Source organism: Oryza glaberrima, chromosome 10, assembly GCF_000147395.1.
Source record: "Oryza glaberrima chromosome 10, OglaRS2, whole genome shotgun sequence".
Taxonomy (NCBI): domain Eukaryota; kingdom Viridiplantae; phylum Streptophyta; class Magnoliopsida; order Poales; family Poaceae; genus Oryza; species Oryza glaberrima.
The window spans coordinates 2,830,848-2,855,225 of NC_068335.1; the positions used below are offsets into that span (position 1 = coordinate 2,830,848).

Sequence of the window (24,378 nt, forward strand, 5' to 3'; positions counted from 1 at the left end):
GGATCTCCTTGATTGTTGGACCATGTAAACCTATTACCCAGTCTGTGTAACTCTCTCAGATTTGCATCAGCAATGAAAGAGTTGAAGCCATCAGCACGTAACATTTTTATGCTGGCCTGAGTACTCGTTGCAACTTGTGACCTTCTCCGGGCGCCCATTGCGAAATTAGTGGTGACCTTTACCTTGTAGTAGGAACAAAGTTCTTTCACGTACCTCAACCATAAACCCCAACTACAAAACCATTTGTGATTTTCTTTGGGAGCCCAGTTTTGTATCATAAATTTATTGGGCACCACGTAGAACGAAATCGTCATCCAAGCTATCCAGAGAATCGATTTTCACTGGTTTTAATAATAGGAGGGGATTTTCTATACCTGTTTTGCAGAATTCGATCCATAATGTAGAACTTTCTCCTTTCACAGTCCATTCCTGTCAATCTGGGCCAGAGGGCTGAAATTGGGCCTTCTAAACAAAGTACTTGCCATCGAGGAAAAAAAAAAAAGAAAAAACAAAACCCTCGTCGTTGCTCTCCCGACTCCCCGTCCTCCTCCTCCCCTGCGACGACGGCGGCGGCGGCGGCGGCGGCGGTGGCGTGGCGGCTCTTTGTCAAGTTAGTCGCCGTCGTCTCCCTCCTCCTTCTTCTCTCCCTTCCCCGATTTGTTTCCGCCATAGCTGTTGCTGATGGGGCAGTGAGGGTCTGAGGGAGAGGGCAGAGAGGCAGAATGGGGATGACAAATTTTGTGCTCGCTGAATATGTTCATAGGTTGCAATTGAGCTTCCTACCAAACGATGGATTCAGGGGGTTGGGTTTTGGGAGGTGGATTGACCGACCCAATCCCTATTTGGATTGTTCTCCCCCCCCCCCCCCCCCCACTCCCCACTTGTCAAATAAACCCTTGATTAGTTTTTGAGTCCATTTATGTTCAAGTTCAAGTGAGAATGCATAGTCAAGCTAAATGTATGGACCAAGATGGCTGCTCTGGTTATGAATTGCAATCCCACGCAAAATATGCTTAAGTACTATTAGAAAATGGGTTCAGTAGTATTTACAAGCTTAACAATGGTTAAACATTTGAGTTGATGGATATTATGACTGAAAATCGACCAACCTAGGAGGAATTAGGTTGCCTGTTGTTTTGATTAGGAAGAAACATGCACCCAAATTCGCCTCGACGAGGGCTTGAACTTGGGTGGTCTGGGCGTACATCCACGCCCTCGACCAACTTATGTCAGGTCAATTTTGTGTGTGAAAACATAACCTTTGTATTTTATTGTTTATTCACATATCTTTGCTATTGTAATTTGTTGTACTGAAGCAATGTCAGGGAAAGTTCATATCTATGGCTGTTATGGGCATCGAAGTACATTATTGCTCAGTTCACTAGGGCTTACTGAAACAGAATTAAGATGGATATTATATCTTTCTTTAGCTAGACATGTCAAATTGCTGAAGAAAATGTGCTCCCAAGCTGTCATTGCCCATTTGAGCATGTTGCCTTATCATGTTTTTGCCCTGCTTTCCACTAACTGATGAGTGCAGAATTTCTGCTTGTGCAGGGTAATTTATCCTATTTGCAAAACAGGTACATCAGGAGAAATAACCAAGTGAACGTGATAGTAGTATACCACTGGTAGTGCACCACGGCAAAGTGAGGTGTCCTGAACAGCAGGATGCGGTTTGCGGTGACAAAAGTATGTGGTGGTGGGGCAAAGGCACGGGCAGGCATGCTCCAGATTGCTGGCAGTAACATTGAAACACCAGCGCTGCTTCTGTCCACACGCAAGGGGCTTCCAGCATTTGTGTCCCGTGATCTCCTTGCATCCCTCCCTCTCCCTGACTCTCTCTTTCTCCATGTGTGCCCTACCCATTTGTAAGTTCCCATCCTTGTATTCCCTGGTGTAAGGGCCTCTCTCCAGGAGCTGGGTGGTCTGTTTCTTCTAGTGAATTTGATCACCTTCCTTTGTTTTTTCAGTATGGAAGGCCCTCCATCAAAAACAATATCAAATATTGGTGGTTTGCATCATATGTTGGGTCTTCCTGATCATGTCCTCATAGCCGCAGCTGGTGATTCTATCGAGAGTTTACCAACAAGTGAAGCAAGCAATAAATTTGGTGCTTCCTTTGAAACACCAGCTGGCCGAAGACTGGTTGGTAGCTCTAGTAATTTCTTTCTCCAAATTTTGTGGATGCATATTTAGAGTCTTTTTATGTTCAACTAATCAACTTCCTTCAAATGTTTTAAGGTCAAACCATCAGATTATATGGAATTGATTTCCTGCATGAAGCCTAATTTGTGGGCAAGTTTGGCAGATGAGGTTCCAGCCTGGGTTACTGAGAAACGAAATAAAGTATCTGTTGAGCGCACGTTACGCTGGCTTGATGCGTGTATTGCTTTGGATGAGGTATGAGTTAATCTATATTCAGCTGAAGTGTTTAGTGTATCTTCCTGAATTTTAGTCATATGCCTTTTTAGATTTTATGACTTCCTTTTGAGTTATGTCAAAAGTGAAACTTCTCGGACTAATTTTAAGTTTAGAGAACCTAAGTACTAATGTAATTAACTGAGATGTTGCTACATGCTTGAAGGCGTCTAGTGCAAGTATCTTGTCACAAAACTACAGGAATAATAAGAAATAAAATGTAAATTATCTGTAATATCACCTTATCAGATTTTCTTTCCCTCTCTGATGTCTGTATCATACACATGTTCTTTTTTACATGTATTAATAGAATATCATCATCAAGCTCATGCAGTTGCTTTGCATTACTGAAAATGTTTTTAGTTTTGTCGGACTGATCCATGCAGGATTCTGGTGCAAATACTTTAGGTGTAGTTGTGGGTGGATCTAGTGTAGAACAACGGAAGCTATGTGCCACTGAAGTGTCAAAGAGGAATGTGTCAGGTTATTTTCATTTATCACTCAACACCATTAACTTTCAGTAGTTATACTTCCTTTCTTACTTGTTTCTTGTGACAAGGATGGAGTATAACATTTTCTCAGCTTTGCACCATTGTCGATTCAGTAAATGTGACTCTTTATGATACTTCAAATTTAAATTACTCAGATAAACCATTATATGTTCCATCCACTGAACTTATTGTTTCAAAGTTTTATGCAGGTTTTTGGATAGGAGGGTTGGGCCTTGGAGACAGTCCTGAAGAACGTTGCAGTATACTCGATGCTGCAGTGGTGAGAATAGTATTCTTTACCCAGTAATCACTGAAACACAATTGATTCTATAATGCCCTTAATGTATTGTTGACATGCAATTTGTTATTTTTATGTACCGAAGGTTGGTTGAATCTTTTTATTTGTCAATCTTGGATGGTATTTGTGCAAAGTTGCTGTCTCTACGCCTATCTTGCATTTGCTGATCATTTGTTAAGGAAGCATTTTACATGTAAAAAGACCATGAATATGATAACCTGCAAGAGTGAAGTCAGGCAAAAGTAATAATGCAGCACTAACCTTTATGAGCTTCCATGCTGACATGGGCCATACTAAGCAATACTATAGCACAACTTCAATGTCACATGATCTACTTCTTTCTTTCTTTTTTAGGCTGTGTAACATCATTTACTTTAGTTGTCTCTGGGAGTCAACAATTGTTGATTTTACATGACGAAGCATCAAACTATTTTGTAGGAATTTTTTTGAAGGAAGTGTTGAATGATTATATCTAACCTGTTTTCATGTTATAGCATCGTAAAGAGTTAAAAACTCCAAACTGTCATTTGCACTAGTATCAGATTGCGGTTGATTGTACTTCATAGTTGTAGTTAACAAGCAGAAGCCATTGTTCTTCATACATTTTATATGTTTTGCATAAATTTATCAAGCAGTGTAATTTATTTCTGTACAACTGTACATTTTACTTTATTCTTTCAGGGTTGCTTGCCTCCGGAGAAACCTCGAGTTGTCTCTAGGCTTGGTCTTCCAGGTGCTTGTGATGTCTCTTCTCTCTTGTCCAGTAGGCAGCAAATTTATACTTGGTTGTGTTTGTGCTGTTAGTTTCCATCCTAGGGCTTCCATCTAGAGGTTGCTGGTTGTTTTTGGCTTCTGCATCAAGCCATCAACTGAACCATCACTGCAAGATTAGCATGGTTTTCTGAAAGACCATGTTAAAGCTACATCTAGCTTGCCTCCAGGCTTAGTCTTCCAGGTGTCTGTGATGTCTCTTGTCCAGTAAGCAGGAGATTTGGTTTAGGTTGTGCTTCCTGCTGAACTTTAAGGCCTAATGGCTTTTATACAGATCCCATTGATTGTTTTTGGCTTCTTCATCAATACACCTCGCCGCATGTTTTGCTTACTCTTCTGATAACTGTAGTGGTTTAGAAATAAAATTACCCTTTCGTTTTTCCATGAAGGCTGCACCTAGCCCGTTCCGAGTCGTCCATTAGACAACTAATGTTACATATAGGAAGCTCTTGCATCTTTAACAGGTTTGACCATTTTGGTACGTTTTATCTCTTGTAGAGGAGGTCTTGGAGGGTGTAGCTGCTGGTATCGACCTCTTTGACTCCACGTATGTACATTATTTACCATTCTCTTGTAGCATTGTAGTTTTATTAGCTTGGTTTAACCAGTTGGTTTTTTCATAATTTGACAGGTACATTTACCAACTTACTATGGGTGGTTTCGCATTGATCTTCCCCATTGACATGGTTGGAAAAGAGATGCAGAATGGTTCACTCAACAGTAGTGATGGAGATTTTACAAAGATTAATCTGCGTGCAACGACATATCGGTAGGTCCCATGCTCTATAGAAATTGCATCAAATACATTTTATTGTGCACACTAATTAGTAAGGTAAGGACGTAGTTAAATACTTTCAAGAAATCGTTTTAGTTATATATTGGGCATACAAACTTTTTTTATTAGTCATAATTTTGAACTGTATTGTTGTTGTTTGCGGAAGAAATGCTTCTCGGATATTTTGTTTAAATTTTGTCATACAATCAATGCTGAATTTGAATTGGGAATCTAGCAAAATCAACTAAAATTGAATTGCTCATGAAAAGTGGAAGCACTGACTTCTATGTACGCTAAATATCAACCACCACTGTTGATGTGAGCCCAATTAGGCAACATAGGCCTGCTTGGGAGGCTCGAACCCCTGGCCCATCCATGGGATCGGCAACTATTTTAAGTTTGAATCAACGGCCCATCTGTGGCTTGAGTTGAGGTTGTGGGTTTGGCAAATAGGCGCTTAGAATTATCATTTCTTCACTGATGTTGAAGCATTTTTGACATCTAGAATATTTTTTTGGACATATGTTCCTTTTTTCAGGAAAGACACGTCAAGGATAGTTGATAGCTGTAGCTGTTTCACATGCCAGAACCACACTCGTGCTTACCTTAATCATTTGCTCAATGTCCATGAGATGCTGGCTCAGATTCTACTGGAGATGTAAGTCATGTCAGAAGTTCAATGACGCATTTTAGTAGGTTTATAAAATTATGAGTGTGACATTTGTTTGCTTTTGCAAAATTTGCAGACACAATACACATCATTACCTTTGCTTTTTCCGGTTGATACGAGACACGATCAAAACCGGACAGTTTGATCGCTTTCGGCAGCAGTTTGTTCAGGACAGGCGTGCTTATCTTGCAGCTGCTGTGATCTAACAAGGATTAACTTCTCCCTAGATGTACACTGTTAGACCTCTTGAGGCTTGCATCAAACTAAATTGAGAAAGCTGCAAGTTAGATTCATTCAAATCCACAATCCCTCTCTTCGAAAATCCAAGTGACTGAACAACTTTTTGCAAATCCCTGGAAAGAAAGAAGGAACAAACAGGTAGTGCTAGATGGCTGAATTATTAACTTGCCTTTGGATGAATTTTCAGAATTTTTTGGGTTCATTAGTCAGTTTATGTGCTAACTGTTCATGTTATTATAGCTGTTTTGGTAGCAAGTCTTGTCTCAACTTGTCGAATTTTTATTATTTTTTGAACTTCATTGTTTTCTAATTTTAAAAATAAACTCTTCTAAAACTTATTTCTAAAATCTGAACTTTTGGCCATGCTAGCCTTTCTGTATGGTAAAATAAAACTACCACGCCATTCGCAGTAGGCGCAGCATGACAGTTAAAGAATTTTTTTTTTAAAAAAATCTTGCTTGTCAAGTTTTAGATCTCTCCCTTGTCGATTGAGGAAAAATGTGGTATATGTTCGCACGGAATTTTTTTTATTTTTTGAACCTTTTTAATTTTTAGTTTCAAAAATAAACCCATCCAAGATCTAAACCTTTTGGACACATCAGCCAAACTGGCGTGGCAAAACAATACTGTCACGCCACTCTCGTTGTTTTGACAGCGTTATTTGGCCTGGCGTGACAGGATAAAATTGTCACGCCCGCTACACGCGGTGTGACAGAGTTATTTGGTCACGCCTCCAAAAGGTTTAGATTTGGAAATATTTTTTTAATGGTCTATTAATAAAATTAAAATATAAAAAGGCCTAAAAATAAAAAAAAATTGTTCGCACTCTAGTGAGGCATGAATTGGAAAATTGGCGACAATTTACCTCTGATATGATATTTTTGGCACACAACTTTGTAACAGGATTTTGAATTTGGATGTTTTTTCCTCGACAATATTAGAGAATTTCTGTTTGATTTATAACATTGTTATTTTTTTACTTGTGTCTATTGGGCGTGTGATACATAGATATGCCATGTGAATTATGTGATTGTGTGCGTGCATGATGGGTAGTGCGCGTGCTACGATAGTATAATACTTGCTCCATCCTTAAAGAGTCAGACAAATTACTTTTATCACCATTAAAGATAATGTTTGGTTGCAGGGATGGGATGGGTTGGTCCCTGAAGAGGAATATTACTCTTATATCCGGGACCAACCGATCCGCAAAATCTGGCGGACGAACTCGTCCCACCTAGGACCAGCGAACAGCGTCACCTTGCCATCCGCCACCTCCACGAGCTCCGCCGCGCGTCCGCGAGCGCTGCCATCTCATCCACGCCCGCAACTGCCTCCACCTTGTTCGCGACCACCGCCTCGGCGCCGCCTCCACGAGCGCCACCTCTGCGAGCTTTGCCGCGAGACGAATCTAACGAGGTATATTAATCCATGATTTGCTATAAACTATGGATTAATATAACTCGTTAGATTCGTCTCGCAAAATAGCCTACTTCCTTCGTCTCAAAATGCAGCTACCTAGTACGGGATGTGACACTACCTAGTACTACGAATCTGGGCAGCCTCGTCCCAAAATGTAGCTACCGGCTGCCCAGATTCGTAGTACAGGTAGTGTCACATCCCGTACTAGGTAGCTACATTTTGGGACGGGGAAGTAGGGGTTATGAAATGAGTTTTGTCAGTAATATACATTTAATACTCCTAAATAGCAAGATTTTGGAGGGCTATTTAATAGCCCGAAGAATCCAAATAAAACCGTGTTTTTAAAGTATTTTTTCTCTTCATGCACAAATGTCAAGGTGATTGATGACTACACATCTGAAAAAGGATAAAGTTTGGTCGAATTTTTCTAGCAATTCTGTTTTAGAAACAACAAAATTGATTATCCCGTCAAGCAGGCAGTAAAATGAGATTGAGCGCACGCAAAACGAAAAAACATTAATATGTAATTAATTAAGTTTTAATTATTTTAAAACAACTTATTTATTTTACAGAACGTAGTTTTAAAAATCGTTTACAGAACGTAGTTTTAAAAATCGTGCTAACGAAAATCGAGAAAAAATGATAAATAAAATGAGAAAAGAATGGGCGAAATGTGAATCTTCCGATTTGCATTCCTCATATAGGGGCCCACAACCCCCGGATTTTGGGGAGGGGAAAGTGCACAAAACTATCCTCCTCCTCTCTCTCTCTCCTCCACTCCCCCACGCCACCGCTCGCCGCCGCCGCCGGCTCAGCTTCTCCTCCTCCTCCGCCGCCGCCGCCGTCGTCCTCGGGTACGGACCACTACTACCGAGTAGTACTGAGTACTACTGATATCACCCTTTCCCCTCGGCCGCCTTCTGTTCGATCCACCGGGCGGGTGGGGCGGGGTGACGTCTGCCTTTGGAGTTCGTCTCGCGTGGGGGAATTTTTCTCCCCGACTTGTGTCGTCTTCTCACGCGATCTTGCCTTTCTCTTCTCTTTAGGTGAAGCAGTTCGGAGGAGGGAGGCGGAGGGGGTTTGTTCGCCAACCTAGCTCGCTCGCTCGCTCAGCTGCCGAGCTCTTCTTCGCTGGTATGGTGGCCCGCTTCTCCTCTTCCTTTTCTTTCCGTGTGAATCTCCTACTGCTGCTACTACTAGTACTACTAATTCTAGTTCTTGTTCCCTTCAATCCAAGCGCTATGTATATTCTTGGTGAGTAAGTTTGTAATTTTGTTTTTAACTCTTAGTTGTGAATTGTGATTGCTTCCTAGTTGAACTGGACCACGGCTCACGCGATCAGATCAAGTTTGTTTGCGTTCTTGCCCTACCTAGATTGCTTTCTGAGGTCGAATTGTGTTGAAAGATCGGATCAACTCGGTTGATTGACTGCAGCTTCCTCGCTGTAACGACGAATTGCACTGCTTTTGCTTTCGATCTGCATTTTTGTTCTTCACTGATGTTTGCTGTGGTATTCTCAGTGTGTTCTGATTTTTTGGTATCTAGAGATAGGACGTATTTTGGTTTTGTAACTTGTATGACAATCTATGAAGATGGATGCAAGTAAAATGTCAAGGTTATCATTATCAATTTGGATGTTCTTGCTGCCTGCAGGATTTATTTTGTAGATACTGCTAGCAAGGAAAAAGTTTTCTTTTGCTAGGAAACAGGAAATTTTCATTGCCTTGCCACATTTTTTTTATATCAATGAGATGATTATAGTTGCCAGGGAAGTTGATGCTGAGTACTAGTTTTTTTATGCTGTGCGAAACCTTGAAACAGAGGGACTAGATTCATCATGGTATTCATTCTAGTGCCAAACCATTTTAGTTCCTTCACATAATTGATTGCAGCAATAGCAGTGTAATCAGAGCAAATTTCACTACTTTAAGACACTACTCAATGCTATATGTGACAAATTTCACTACTTTAAGATGGTACTCCATATGAGTTTCTCAGGCTTCCTCAAATTCCAGACAATATCTTGTCCAATAGAAAGTGGTTTCCTTGTTCAAGGCTTTAAAGCTTTGGCACTGAACCTCTCCCTGGTACCCTGTATAATTTTAAATCTGTCAATTGATCCCACTTTGTTATTCATAATATGAGTATGCCATATGCTGGGCTCATGTGCTGGTACCCTGCATAGTATGTACATTTTTTTGTCCTCATGTGCTGGGCTGCTGGCTCTGCTATTTACCTTTTTGTGGTAAAACAAATTAGACAGGACAAAACATAATACATTTCTATAATCTATAGAGGATGATTTTTTGTGTCATCTTGCTTGGTTGGTGGAACTCAGCATGTGATGTTGTGGTTCCTGAATGTACCCTCTGGTCAATTTCTGTAGTACACACCCTAGTGAGATGAATTCCTGTTTCCTAGTCTGATTTTCAGGTTTTGATGTTACGCGGTAAGTGGAGTTGTCAAAATTGAAGTACTATATTTTTGATAGAGCGAGATATTAAAAATCATCAGTTCATCATCATCATTATAACCAATTTTAACCTATAATTCCACATGGGAACAACACTTGCTAAGCTCTCTGCACAGTTTTATACATGTGTACTGATTGGTGCTTTTTTGTCATCTCGTTTTATGTATACTTTATCTTCTAAGCATGATGTCCTTTTGTTTTTTCTGCACCAATATAAGACTGTTTTTGTGTAGGTCTTTGAGAGATGAAATTCTAGTGATATCAGCTGCTAGAGGATATACTGGAGTAACTTTCAACAATTATAGAATGGGTGGTTGCTGTTGTTCATCGACAAGATCCGCATCCGTTGGAGCACCAGTTTATATCTATGTATGTAGACCTGCTGAATTTTCTTTATTGATTATGTTATCTCTCTTTTGTTGGCATCACGCTTTTGAAAATTGCATAATGATTATGTCAAGATTTTTTGGCTGAATTAATCAGTTAGCAGTGCTTTTTGTTCACCTTTTCTTAGCTGCAATTAGATGAAAGCCAAATGAACTGCTCTGTGTTAATGCGTCTCTGGTTCCAGCCCCTCTGCTTCTGTAATGTTCTGAGTTCTGATATTTGAGTGTATGCTAGAATTTGCTGAAATGTTCACTGCAGATTCGAACAAAAACCGAATGCTAGAAATTTTGTATTACCTCTGTGGTTTCAATGCAACAGAAGAAATGCCTTTTACTACTAGGACACATTTCCTTTTCTTTGCAGTCCTTGATTCTTTAGCATTACAAATTCTCTAGACACCATGCATTTGTGCTATTTGTTCTAATATAGTTAATGTGATAATTGCATACATTTTTAAAGAATCACGATTTATTAGTATGTTGACATGGGGACGGCTTCTTCTACTCGTCAGCCTTTCTACTGTAAATTCTTGGTTTGTCATCTAAGTTAACTCAAGGATACTGATATTCTTCACTTTGTGTTGTCAGCATCAACAAAATCCGGCCTCTACAATTGTCGCAATAGACAAAAATCTGGATACATCCACTCCTGACACTTACCGAGCACCACCTACACCTTTGCCTTATGATGTTGGTCTAGTGTTGAAAGATAACCCTGGTAAAAATTGTTTATCTCTGAGAATGAGCAATGCTTATTAATCTCCATGTTATGGATCAATGCTTAGAGTTTCACATTCTTATGTAGATTTGGAGAAGACAGGCATCAAGAGGAAAATTCATGACCATAAGGAGTCCTTAATGATGGATGATAATGAGTCATTGCAAAAATGTGTCTCTGAAGATAAGCCTGATGAGGAGGATGTTTGCCCAATCTGTCTTGAAGGTTCTGTTTCTCTTGAGCATAGGATAATTTACTTTCAATTTGAAAGGATCTTAATTAAACTATGTTTACTTTGTTGGTATACGCATGTTTTACTGCTCTTATATCCCACTGTTGTTTGCTTAATAGGTCAGTTCACTTTAGTGGGAACATAATCTTATATAAGATGCATTCAGTTGGGTGTGATGACAAATGGTTAGGAAATAATGACAAATCCCTGAAAAGAATGCCTAGAGTCTGCCAAATATGTAACTGTCTAATTGGCGGTGCTATGGGCCTATGATTGTTGTTTTCGTGCATTACACACAATACGCAGCAGTCTGTAATCATATGAACTGATTATCGACACTAACGATGGCTTGAACACTTGACTGGTTTGTAGGTAGAGAATCCTAAATAGTGGAACATTTTATGAATTCTGCTATAAATTGTTTGCTGCCTTTTCTGATGTACATGTGCTGTGATGATCCTCTAATACACCGATTATCACTTCAATCTCAATTGAATTCCTGTAATAACAGTTTTTCGTTATTCACCAGAATATGATGAAGAAAATCCCCGCTCTATGACTAAATGTGAGCATCATTTTCATCTTTGCTGCATACTTGAGTGGATGGAGCGGAGTGAAACTTGCCCAGTTTGTGACCAGGTTAGTGCACCAAAACCAATTTATGTCAGGCTAAACACATTTTTGTTGTAGCCCATGGATGTGTTTTCTGTTGTCATTTCCTTTATGGACTATGGAGGTTGTTTTTTTTGGGTATGGTAATCCATTCTGAATGCTTACAGGGGAAGTTGGTAGTCGATCTGAAGCTAAAGAATACAAATTTTGATGTTTGAGATTGTTCTGATGGTCTTATTAATTATTTTTCTGTTAATCTAAAGCCCCTAAGTTGAATATTTCCATCTTTGAAAGAAATTATTTGAGGAATAGATGGCCTTTATTTGCTGTAAGCTGACTATGCCTTCTTGCAGATAACCACGATAAATGCGATGTATGAATAGCCTTGGTGGCCCTGGTGGATCCTCTCTTGAAGCCCATGCTTATTCAGTCGGTTTGGCAGAAGTCATTTGATGGGGAAGCACAATGAGCAACTGCTCTGCTCTCGACATTGGTTTGGTCTTTTTTGGTGGAAGGAGTGAAATTAAGGAGACAAATGACATGAAATGTTCTGGCCAACACTGTTTTGTACCTTTGTTGCCAATCTTGGGCTAATTTATAGCAAGTAGCAACAGGAGGATTAGGAAAATGCTTGGATGCGATATACATACCGGTCACATGATCATTCAGTCATTCGGTTCAAAGTCGAAACATTAAAAATCAACTCTTTTTTGTTTAAACTTAGGACGAATGTTACTTCACTTCTAATCCAGTTAGTGTCTGTGTATATCATACATAACATAGGTGAAAAAGAAAAATTGATCGTAGTCTCTTAGTCTAGGCTTCATTTGTATAATACTCCTAGCTGGACAAGCGCCTGAATACATCCCTTCCTATTTCCTATAGATTCACAGACTTCTTTTTTTTTAATCTCTTTTGAGTATCAAAGAGATTCTTTCCTGGCTCCAAATATGTCCATTCGGCAAAATCAGCTCTCCCTTTCATTTTCCTTCAGCATAAGTTAAATGTTGATTTGGATTCTGACAGTGACATGTTCTGCTTATAAGCCAATATTTGAATTTTTGAACTTAATTATGAAGTTGATTATGTGGGGTTTTTTCATCGTATATTATTTTACATCACTTGCTTTTGAATCACTAAGGACACACACACACAGATATATATATATATATAGGATGACATACTCCCTCCCCCATACTGGATCATCCAATAGGGTCACGGTGAGTCAGCTTTTTTTAAAAAGGTATTTTATTTTCTTTTAGTTTTGATTTAATGCACAACCGACTGAGAGTGCATGTGTTTCAAAATTTAAATGCACTTAACTATCCCCTAAACACGTGGAGCTTATATTATCGAAATGGTTTGAAAAAAGAGCATACATTAATTTTTGAATACGTACCTGCATATACTACTTTTTAATTACGTGCAGTATAGGTCTCATTAGAGCATGCACTATTTTTATATGCTAGTTTGCTTTATTTGTAATCACGTACGTCAAGCATTTGTTTGGATTATACACTTTTTTTACTAGAAGTATATACTTTTTTCGAGTATCCAGTATATACTAAATTGATACGTTAAGGAGTATATACTATATATACTGTTTTTTCAAGTATCCAGTATATACTAAATCGAACGGCAAAGGAGTATGTACTGCTTTCTTGCTTGCTCAATATATACTGCACATGGTGATACTACTTGATTGTTCGATCAGTATCTGCATATATATATTGCTTTTTTTGTTTGGTCAGTATATATACTACTTGTTTGTTCGATCAGTATCTGTGCATATACTGCTTTTTTTTGGTTTGGTCAGTATATACTGCATATACTACTTAAATAAGTATATACACTATTTCTTAGATTTAGCTAGTAGTATATACCACTAGTTCATAGATAAACTGTATATTGCTTTTCACATGGGTACGTAGTATAATATGCCTTTTCACGTGCAAAATTCAGAGGTATGATACAAAATTCCTCCATAAATATAAAAAAACAGAAGTGAAATAAGAGGTATATATGATCTCGTTCTTACAAGATTCAGAATCAACTAGTCCAGAAATAGAGAAAAAGAAACAAGAGGCGGTATATATATATATATGTGATGCTGACAAAATTCAGAATCTATTCAGTTCAGGAAGTTTCGAACAAAAGCATTAGGTCGCTGTGAATTTTGGCAGCCTCATATGCAGCTTGTGCTGCAGCCGATCGACGCTGGTTTCCCGTCCATGGTCAGCTTCGTCGTCCTCGTACCGCATCTCGGCATCTGCACACACCAAAGAAATTAGTTTCTTATGGGGATTAATCATTCATGTAGAATTGCATCCTCATCGGTAAGTATTAGAAATAGACGTAAACACATATGTAAGATAATTAAGCTCTGTACAAGCTACAGATCTAACAGGAAAAAAAATAGAAAAAGAGAGGCAAACCTCGATACCAGAAGCAATCGCGCGCCTAGGAATATCCCGTGCATGCATGGACGAAGAATTTTGCACCATCGCGTGGGAATTGAGTCGATAGATCGGATATATATATGAAGCCGCCGGCGGAGGTGGACGAACTGCATGCAAATTTGCTTCTCCGATTTGGTGGTTGGATCTGCCGGCGCGCTGCTCGATCACGGTGTAAAATGCCGAATGCCGGAGGGAGGATAGCTAGATGCTCTAGGAAGCGCCGTGGTGTTCGCGGCTTGGGAAGACGCTTGCGCGGTAGACAACACCTCGCCGCCGCCGCCACCGTCGCCTCATGGGCAGACGCACCCAACCTGCAAATGCCGAATGGTGCGGCAAATCAGCCACCACTGGATTTATGCATGATGTTCGTTGGAGCTTCCGATTTGTAGGGATCGATAATTAAAAAGTACGGTGAATTCCTTTTTCAGAATGAAAAATCAAAACGGTTTTGAGGGGAGGATCCGATAGCAGGATGAGGACTGGCTTGATCGTCGATGGTGTTGATGTACGGTGGAGAAGGCAGGAGTACGTACACCTGGGAGTATAGAATCATTTTCATATATATATAGGACGACTCTTCTGTACACTCAGGTGTATCTACTCCCTCTTGTTAATTGATGATCCAATAGCATCTAATAGGGCCACGGTGAATCGGATCTGTTTTAAAACAATGTATTTTCTTTTCTTTTAGTTTTAATGCACAACTAACTGATCGAGTGCATGCATTACAAATTTTAAATGCACAGAACTGATCCAAACACGTGGATTAGTACTAGTGTATACGTACTAATTTTTGAATAGCAGTAGCATTGTATACTACGTACTCCAGTAGTAGTGTTTACATAGTAGTAGTACGTATAAATACTGCTTTGTAACCACTATAAGTATAATATCTTTAGCTAGGGAATGATATACTTTTTCTTGTAGAAGTTTATACTAGTTTTATTATTTTTCTTTTTTTTGAAGTATATACTTTCTTGTAGAAGTATGTACTACTTTTTCTTAAGAATGGTATATATATACTGGTATAAAGAGTATGCATGTACTGATTGTTTTTCCATTATATACTGATTTTTTAATCCAGTATATACTAAAATTTTCAAGTATCCAATATTATATTAAATCAATTAGTTAAGGATTATGTACTGTTTTTTCAAGTATCCAATATATAATATATTGGTAGGTTAGGAAGTATGTAACGTTTTTTATTTAGTTAGTAGGTATATACTGTTTAGTATAGTAGCAGTAGTATATACCTCTTTTTATTTACTAGGTATGTACTGTTTTTTTAATTTACTAGCAGTATGTACTGTTTTTTATTTACTAGCAGTATATACTGTTTTTGTCATGTATATACTGATTTTTTTTATCCAGTATATACTATATTTTTCAAGTATCTATTATTGTATTAAATCGATCGGTTAAGGATTATGAACTGTTTTTCCAAGTATATAATAAATTGATCGGCTAGGGAGTATATACCGTTTTTTATTTAGTCAGTAGGTATATACTGTTTAGTATAGTATAGTATATAGGAGTGTCTTTTTTTTATTTACTAGCAGTATGTACTTGTCATGGCAGCAAAATACACATATATCACATTGAACTATTATTAGTAGGCACTGATCTTCCATATACCGATTCTTTTTTCTATAAGCTACATACTGAAATAGACCAGTAGTATATATATCTAAACCTGAAATGCGTGGGTGCATAATTAATTATTATGGAGGTACATACATGCACGATATGGTCATTGCATTGCATATACTGCAAAGGGACATATCCTCGATCGATCTATTCTGCCAATAAAGAGGATGAACTGAATGTTTCAAAAACGAAAGAAAACGAAGATGGTTTCATTACTGTCAGGATTTCAGCATCATTTCCTCAGTTTGCCGTTCGCATCAAAAGCATATATATGTACTAAAAAGCAAGAACCAATCGTCATGGATTTCAGGAGATCGGCACAGCCAATCATCATGCATTCTGGTGTCTCAGATTGTACACAAGATCTGATCGATCTCGTATGGCTATCGCCGAATGCATTGTCGCCATCGAAAAGGCTTTGCGTTGCGCGAGATCGACGAGTGATTGATGCCGCCTGGGTTAGTTCAGCTATTGCTGCATCGCACCGTCGACTAGTTCCGTCCCGTCGGGCCGTTGCCTTGGAGGACGATGACCTGCATTTCCGCCGCACGATGTTGCCGATCGGTCGACACCGCCGCCGCGCCGCGCGTGCAGGTCGCCACGCCGATGGATCACGCCGTCACCTGCAACGCAGCCATGGATCAACGATGAATCTCGCTGCTGTTGCAGAATCGAGGATGAATCGCTGCCGCCTTCTCTGAGTTATGGTATATCACGGTCTCTCCCAGTGACCTGATTTTCGGATCCGATGCACTGGTAGGGACGGGGAATTGTACTCAGGTCATTCCGGTTTCCGTGGCTTAATTAAGGGGTACGTAATTTTTTTCTCGTCAAAAAGTTAAACGGGTCCGCTCGTTAATCCGATATCAGGATCCATCGAAGCTAATCACATATCGACGGTGGATGAGTGCAGGTGTACATACTCCGAGGTGTATAGAACCATTTTCATATATATATATATATATATATATATATATATATATATATATATATATATATATATATATATATATATATATAAGATTTACCCACTAATTTTTTTTGTTTGTTCATGTCTTACGGAAATGCATAAACGAAACAATGTAGCTGTAAATGTGACCTGCTTCCTACTTCTATAACTATTGTCCATAGTAGAGCTAACCTGAATGAATGAATGCTTCTATTTTTCATTGCTCCTTCCATCTCAATGTACGGGCATGTTTGGTATAGCTCTAGCTACCATATTCACTTTATTTGGGGCTGGAAACCAACGAAACGGCAGGGGCTAGAGCTGCACCAAACACTTTATCTGACCGTTTGTGCCATCATTGTGTACATGCCTTATGACTACTTTATTTCTGAGCGCTCCCATATTCACCGGCAGGGGCCTACCATGAGTGACATCATTGTGTACATGCCATATGTGCCACAACAACATTAAACTACAAGCTTTGCTCTAGCTCAGATAGGTTGGTAAGAATTAAAAGGAGCCAATCCTTCCATGTATATTTCACATCCTCGTGTGCAGGAAGCATCCAGACCTCCCTCATTGCATTCCACCGATCATATGCATGAGGACACTGGCAGAGCGCATGGAAAATATTCTCCGGCGCCATGCCACATATCATGCTTCTCTAATCTCTATGTTTCTTTTCCTCTCATTAAATTTCTGAGGCACCGGACATTGCCAAATACTAGCATTCCAGATCATGAGATTTCCATCTCTACTGCCACTGGATTCCCCATGTCCCGAATCCATAATCTTTGTACTCACCGCTAATTTATATGCTGAACACTTTTCTCTGGGTGCCAGGCTAGGAAATCCCCTTCCTGTCGAGGTGACGTACAAATTTTCAATACAACAACAGCATCGGCAGGCAAGAAAATATATATTCCGTATCATTTGTTCATCCCATTCACCATTATAGATTTGCCACCCACTTTACTGTTTACTCTGCTCCTTCCTTGCTGGGTTATGATTACCAATCTCACAGACCTCTAGAGTATCACGAAAGGCTTACATCTGTGCAGCACGGGTCTGGAGGTAGCAGACAAATGTTCTTCCTGCCAAAGAACCTCATTAAAATCGCCAATTAACAATCCACGGTAGATCAGAAGTAAGTATCATGAAGCTTAATTGCGTCCACATACTTTTTTTTTACATGAAAGAGAGAGCTTTATTAATGATTAAAACCGGGGTTACATTCCTGGTTTAGAAGGTCCAGGATTCTTGCAGGAGCACACAATCTCCATTCCATACAAGATCTTGAACTCATAGCCATATTAGCAAGTAAATGAGCAACCCTATTAGCCTCTCTCTTTATGTTGTGCACATGCACAGATTGGAAGCATTGCATTGCATTCCTAGCTTCATCTGTCGTCGCCGCCCATGACGATCTGACAGGAGTCCTCTCCTTCAACGCCTTGGCAACCTCAGCATTGTCAGTTTCCAGAATCAGGGGCATATGTATCCATTCCATCGCCGTTTTGAGGCCCTCCAAGCAGGCCAACACCTCTGCTTGCATAGCCGAATTGCAGCGATGCAGAGTTTTGTGCGAAGCCAGCAGTACGAGCCCCCGAAATCTCTGACGATAATCCCTGCACTTGACAAACCTGATTCCTCCAAGAAAGCAGCATCCACATTCATTTTTGCAAAAACTTCTCGTGGACATTCCCATTTGCAGGTCTGTTTTTCCTTAATCTGTTCTTCTCCCCTTCTGTCAGCAAACATCTTTCCCTTTCCTTTCGTATCATCAGAAGTTTGCTGGACTGGTAATAGTGTGTTCTCATAATTGACAATGAACAAAGCTGAATCATATACTTTGGCTGCTCCCACCCCGTGAATCGAATCATTCCGCAGGAACCAAGCTCTCCAAAGCAAATACATAACATGAGCTTTGTCATTGTTGTTTAAAGATTCTAACAGCACCAGCAACCAGTCTAGCCTAGACATAACAAACTCCTTTTCATCCGGCAATGACCAAAATTTTCTCAAGGTATCTCTTAGGGCTTTTGATTTGGTGCATTCCACAGTTGCATGAAAACTACTCTCTTCCACTTGGCCACATATGGGACATGTGCCTCTTGCCTCTATCTGCCTTTTTCTCTTATTCTCCCAGGTTGTAGTCTATTCTGAGCAAGTTTCCATGCAAACACTTTCACCTTCGACTGGACATCTGCCTTCCATATGTTCTGCCATAACTTCCTCTCTCCATCCGTAGAAGTGCTAGAAGAGCTTGACACAACGTTGTTCATAGTCCAAGCTAGCTTATAAGCACTCCTCACCGAAAATAACCATGTTTTTTCAAAGTGCCAAGCAGGGTAGTCGGTTGTTTCATTCGTTGGTATCCTGGTTTTTAGAATTTCCAAAGCATCATCCTCCTTCATCACTAACCAGATTAATGGCTCATTCCACTCCTTTGTTCCTGGGATTATAAGCTCACATACATATGTGAGCCTATTCCAGGTTTTCTTTTTCAGGGGTTCAAGCCTGTTGCCATGCCCTATCCAGTGATGTCGCCATATTTTGGTTATCTGTCCATCTCCTATCCTCCAAATTAGTCCCTTCTTTAGCAGATCCAGACCATGTACAATCCCTGTCCAAGATGGGGAGGACACCTGGGGAAAGGAAGTATCAGTTAACATACCATTTGTATAGTACTTAGCTTTTAAAACACGCGCACATAGGCTCTCCGGGACAGTAAGCAGCCTCCATGCCTGTCTAGCAAGCAAAGCCTGGTTAAAGCAATTCATATCCCTGAAGCCAAGTCCCTCATGGGATTTTGGACTTGTCAGTTTGTCCCAACTTATCCAGTGAACTTTCCTCTCATCAGTGGAGTGACCCCACCAGAAATTTCTAACCATCTGAGCATAATCATCACAAAACTGCTGAGGTAATTTAAACACACCCATTGTATATGTTGGGAGAGCTTGTGCCACGCTTTTCACTAGCACCTCCTTTGCTGCAGCCGACATATGTTTTTCACTCCAATCTGTCATACTCTTTGCTAATCTTTCTTTCATCGATTGGAATTTCTCTGATTTCATTCTTCCCTCAGGGGTCGGCAAACCCAAGTATTTTTCTTCAAATGTAGTGTGCACAATTTGCAAAGCCCGCCTAATTTCCTCATGTCTCGCATCCCGACAAAAGGCACTAAACAGTAAAGAGCACTTTGTCGGATTTGTAAGCTGGCCCATGCTTCTTTCGTACAGATTTAGTGCTTCCTTAATTCTCAACGCCTGCTCCACCTCTGCCTTGAAAAACAAGAGACTGTCATCTGCGAACAGTAGATGTGAGACCCCAGGTGCTCCTTGGCAGACTTTTAACGATAGAGGTGTTGGAATTAATGGATGGGCTAAGGTCCACTCGAAGATTAATTCTTTGAAAAATCACAAAAGCTCACCTCATAGGATGGCATGCATGGGGATTTTAGTACCACCTTGCTTATTCTAGGAGAGGGTGATGTGACCATAGCTACTATGGATACAACCATTGCTCACATCATGGATGAACAAGAAGACATCAAGGTCAAGGCCTCCAAATGCTGGAATCCGATTCGGCCACCTGCTGCACTGCTAATTTCAAACGGCCGCCAAATCTCCATACGAGCTCCGTTTTCGGCCCGTGAGTACTTGATGGAAAGCTCTCGGAGTTCTCTTTCCAACGGATCCAGCATCATTGCGAAATTCCATCTTATTGAGCTGCAATTGAAGCAACAAGGTGTTGCGTCACCTATCATGGGCCTTTGGGCTTGTAACTTCGTTTGGGACCCCGGCCCAAGTGGGGCCCATGTGGGGTGCGCCCCAATCTGGTGGAGCACGACCCTAGGATCCTCATGGTCGTTCTCCCACCCCTATAAGTAGCTAGATACCCCTTCAGGGTTGCTTGGGTTTTGATAGATTAAAGTTTTGCCATTGTTACTTGCTTGCAGCGCGCGTGTCGGCTAGACCATCCGTCTGCTTGTTCTTCGGAACCCCAACTTATCGTGTGTATTCATTCCTATTTGCAATTTAGATTGCTTTTATCTTGTTCTTGCTTGTTTCTTCAATTTGCTTGCAGGAATAAGGTTGATCTGCACCGGCAAGATCAACAACCCACGGAGAGGTGTATCGATCGCTAAGGCGCAACGCAATGTCTTGTACGGTTGTAGTCGGATCGTCAACGTCTTTTCCACAAATCGTAGTTATCTCAACTCACCGAAAGATCGGGCCAATTAACTATCTTGAGTGTCGAGAGGAACTCAGGGTTTATCAGAGGGGGACCTTTTTAAAAGGGAGGATGCCCTCCTAGCCACTTGAAGCATGTGTGGTGGAGAGAAGAGGGGGAACACGCGTGTGCTCGCCTCGCTTGGCCTGGCAGGCGGCGCGCGTGCACGACTATATAAGCCGAGCCGCCGCCTTCACGCAACACACGCACGACTATATAAGCCGAGTGCACGTGCACGACTATATAAGCCCAGCCGCCGCCTTCACGCAACACACGAACGAGCCGAGCGCTTGTGCACGACACGCGAAATCAATCTAGGGTTTGCCTCCTACTCTGTATTGCGCCGTCGCTCGTAGACTACTCCATCCCGGGTTTGCCTCCTACTCTGTACTGCGCCGTCGCTCGTAGACTACTCCATCCCGCTCGCCGGCGTGCACCAGCGATCAGGAGAGCAGGTCTCTGGATAAGCCGAACCGCCGCCTTCACACAACAACACAAAATCAATCTAGGGTTTGCCTCCTACTCTGTACTGCGCCATCGCTCGTAGACTACTCCATCCCGCTCGCCGGCGTGCACCGGCGATCAGGAGAGCAGGTCTCTGGATAAGCCGAGCCGCCGCCTTCACGCAACAACGCAAAATCAATCTAGGGTTTGCCTCCTACTCTGTACTGCGCCGTCGCTCGTAGACTACTCCATCCCGCTCGCCGGCGTGCACCGGCGATCAGGAGAGCAGGTCTCCGGAACCTTTGCCTTCGACGTCCTGCACTGGGAGAAGGCGGCAATAAGGTTTTTGGGAAGACGGCTCGGCAATAATCTCCGCCCGTGTGCTGCGCGCCTTCGTCGACACCCGCAACCGCGAGTAGTTCCTGCCGAGCATGTTCGTCCGCGACGGCTCGCCTTCCTCTCCGCTCGCGTGCTGCGCGCCTTCGTCGACGCCCGCAACCGTGAGTAGTTCCTGCCGAGCAACCGATCTTTCCGCCACCTCGGTACGTGTTCGACATGTTGCGCATATTTGATCTGTTTATGTTTTACTGCTTAGTTTACTTGTGTAGATCTAATGATGCGTTCATGCTAGTTTGCATCTGCAATGTCATGATTTATTTATGGAATAAATTAAATCATTATGTGCTTATAATTTCAACAAGAGGTTCTCTGTTCTTATTTCTCCATAGACAGAAGTTAAACTCCATAAATGCGCATTAGGGGACACTCGCACATACGCATTAATATATCTTTCATTAATAACTTTGATTTTCTTGTTCATGCCAAAACAAGGCAAGGCCACCACTAAGAATCTACTACAAAGACGACAAACACGATCCAACTTTTGCCTAGTTTCATGGAGGAAACACAATCTGGGAATTATGCTATTTAACTAAAGCGAGCAGGTCACGAATTGTCGCTGCATTCCCCACACCACGACAATTCCAATTTAGACAATTCATAGCTCCTGACGGGGCACCTTTAGCCCCGTCAGGTTACTAGCAGCCTCCGTACTGGTTGCTTCACCCTTTTTACCTTTCACCCTCTCCTTCCTCTTTAGGCAGGACACATAAGTCCTATTCTTTTCAAACCTCTAAGCCTCTTTTGAACATTGCCTTCAGTCACCCCCTCAAACAGTACTATGGTCTTATAAGGATTCGATCTGCACTTCCAAATGCACCTCTCCTGTTAGGCAAGTTGAGTGTTTACGGTGTGACATGATTATTTCATCCCCACCTAACGAGTCTCCCACGGATTCCAATTAGGATCCCAGTTCCCGAAGTGCAGGGATCATGTTGCTTATGTGTGGATGATCTTCTCGCTGTGTTTGATTGTTATCCCCCACCTACATTACCACATCTTTCTGTACTCGTGGGATAAAAGGTGATGTTCTTGACCCACCTTTCAAACTGACGTAGTGGCGAGCAGTGGAGCTCTTCTGGAAATCTGAAGGGCCTAACATCACCTTTTATCTTCTTTGAGCAGTCTCTATCTGAATGCCCTAGGAATGCACCGAAGAAATAGAAGTGTGTCATTCTTTCATACCCAAGTTCAAAGTATTTAGCAGCCTCACCTTAATTGATATCCTAATTATATAAAAAATATTATGCAACCTACCAAAGAAAAAATAGTTTGATTACAAATTTAATAGTACATACAACATAATTTATTTTTTTCTTCCTTATTGCAACGCACGGGTTTTTTCATAGTACATTATTAAAAAACAAATCTTTGAATCAGCTTTTGCCTATGGCAATGTTCGGAAAGAGCCAAGGTCGAAATGACCACGGAAGATTATGCTAATAATGGACACATTTTTTTTTACTGAACACACTTATGGTAGGATTAACCGGGCAATTTCTTAAGCAATGTTTATTGAGGCTGCTACAAATTAGACGTAATAGATCGGACGGTGTTGCACTATATTATCACAAAGTGTTTCACATGTTGCACCACTTGACAAAAAAATGTTTCAACGAGAATGTTTCAGATGTTTCATCGATCGAGGAAAAATGTTTCATTACTTGAACAAAGTTGTTTCAATCAAATGCAACATCTGAAATAGGCCGTTGAAACACGAAGAATCAGTAAAATACAACACTGAATCAAAACAAAATGAAACACCTTAATACAATAAAATGTAATAAGATAAAACAATATACTGCAACATCACTGAAACTCCAATGCAATGCACCCCACCTTTGTCTTCTTCTACCCGTAGCTGCTAGAACCATTTAACTGATGATTGTAGGAGAAGAATAGCGGCACGAGGTGGGTGACCTCACCTAAGACCAGCCACGTTGTCTAGTTCTCACCAACAGCCAAATCTAGCACCGCTGCCACGTCGCCGCTGCTACTGTGTGGCCGCCGGTGAGGTTCAGCGCCTGCTCTCAAATCCTGCGTTGTCTAAACCCCGCTGCCGTGTGGCTACCGGCGAGATCCAGCACCTCCTCCTCAATACTGCGTTGTCTACCCTGCCGTGTGGCCGCCGCCAAGGTCCATCGCCTCCTCCCTACCACGCACCGCCTTGCCCCATCGCCGCCATGTGGCCGCCGGCGAGGTTGGGCACCTCTTTCCTATCACGCGCCGCCTTGCTCCGTTGTCGACGCCGCCATGCGGTCGTTGGAGACGATGCCTCGCCATGGCTTGCAACTCTCTTGTGTAGAGGCGCGCTTTGAGAAGAGAGAGACTCTGAGGAGAGAAGAAAGAATGAAAGGGAATGTGTGGTGGAGGAGGTGGCTGAGAGATTTGGATTAGAATAAACGTCCCGATATTTTGAGCTCGTCCGGACGTTTTAAATAAAGTATTTTTGGATGTGTAGGAATTTTCGGATGTATAGGAATGCAACAAATCACAAAGCATATATTTGTAAAAGTGTAAATGAACAAGAGATACACTTTCAAACCATGACGCCATTTTACCTCACGTACCACCTGTCCGTACGGCCGCATGTGTCATCCGCGTCGGTCTCGTTCCTCTCCTTCCTTCGTGAGCCGGCCCAGATGGGGGCGGTGGGCAGAAAGCCCAATAGGCCCATTACTAATTCTAATCCAGTTTTTAATCCGAGTTCGTGTCAGACATAATTACCGTTTCCA

The 24,378-nt window shown here is 41.3% G+C and overlaps 2 protein-coding genes and 1 long non-coding RNA gene across 5 annotated transcripts; 2 read left to right on the forward strand and 1 right to left on the reverse strand.

The window, feature by feature from the left end:
• The first annotated feature begins 447 nt into the window (after positions 1 to 447).
• On the forward strand, positions 448 to 7,174 carry LOC127753372 (uncharacterized). 3 transcript variants are annotated; one of them, XR_008012545.1, is made up of 12 exons: positions 448 to 610; positions 1,541 to 1,871; positions 1,974 to 2,148; positions 2,245 to 2,403; positions 2,808 to 2,904; positions 3,122 to 3,192; positions 3,892 to 3,943; positions 4,480 to 4,528; positions 4,613 to 4,750; positions 5,295 to 5,414; positions 5,503 to 5,804; positions 6,811 to 7,174. XR_008012545.1 is itself a non-coding variant. In XM_052278850.1 (11 exons), the coding sequence occupies exons 2-11, from the start codon at positions 1,672 to 1,674 to the stop codon at positions 5,630 to 5,632; spliced, it is 1,191 nt and encodes a 396-aa protein (XP_052134810.1). In that variant the 5' UTR covers positions 449 to 610; positions 1,558 to 1,671; the 3' UTR covers positions 5,633 to 6,793. The 3 variants fall into 3 exon arrangements, 1 of the variants encoding a protein (XP_052134810.1); XR_008012544.1 differs by having other exon boundaries at positions 449 to 610; positions 1,558 to 1,871; XM_052278850.1 differs by lacking the exon at positions 6,811 to 7,174 and having other exon boundaries at positions 449 to 610; positions 1,558 to 1,871; positions 5,503 to 6,793.
• A 625-nt stretch (positions 7,175 to 7,799) lies between these two features.
• Positions 7,800 to 12,390, forward strand: LOC127785612 (probable E3 ubiquitin-protein ligase RHB1A). The gene is made up of 7 exons (XM_052313008.1): positions 7,800 to 7,939; positions 8,132 to 8,219; positions 9,792 to 9,927; positions 10,533 to 10,662; positions 10,750 to 10,887; positions 11,424 to 11,533; positions 11,860 to 12,390. The coding sequence occupies exons 3-7, from the start codon at positions 9,865 to 9,867 to the stop codon at positions 11,887 to 11,889; spliced, it is 471 nt and encodes a 156-aa protein (XP_052168968.1). The 5' UTR covers positions 7,800 to 7,939; positions 8,132 to 8,219; positions 9,792 to 9,864; the 3' UTR covers positions 11,890 to 12,390.
• Positions 12,391 to 13,575: 1,185 nt separating this feature from the next.
• Positions 13,576 to 14,361, reverse strand: LOC127753353 (uncharacterized). Its single transcript, XR_008012543.1, has 2 exons — positions 13,942 to 14,361; positions 13,576 to 13,775 (listed from the first exon to the last, which is right to left on the reverse strand). It is a non-coding gene; the product is annotated as an uncharacterized LOC127753353 (long non-coding RNA).
• Positions 14,362 to 24,378: the final 10,017 nt, after the last annotated feature.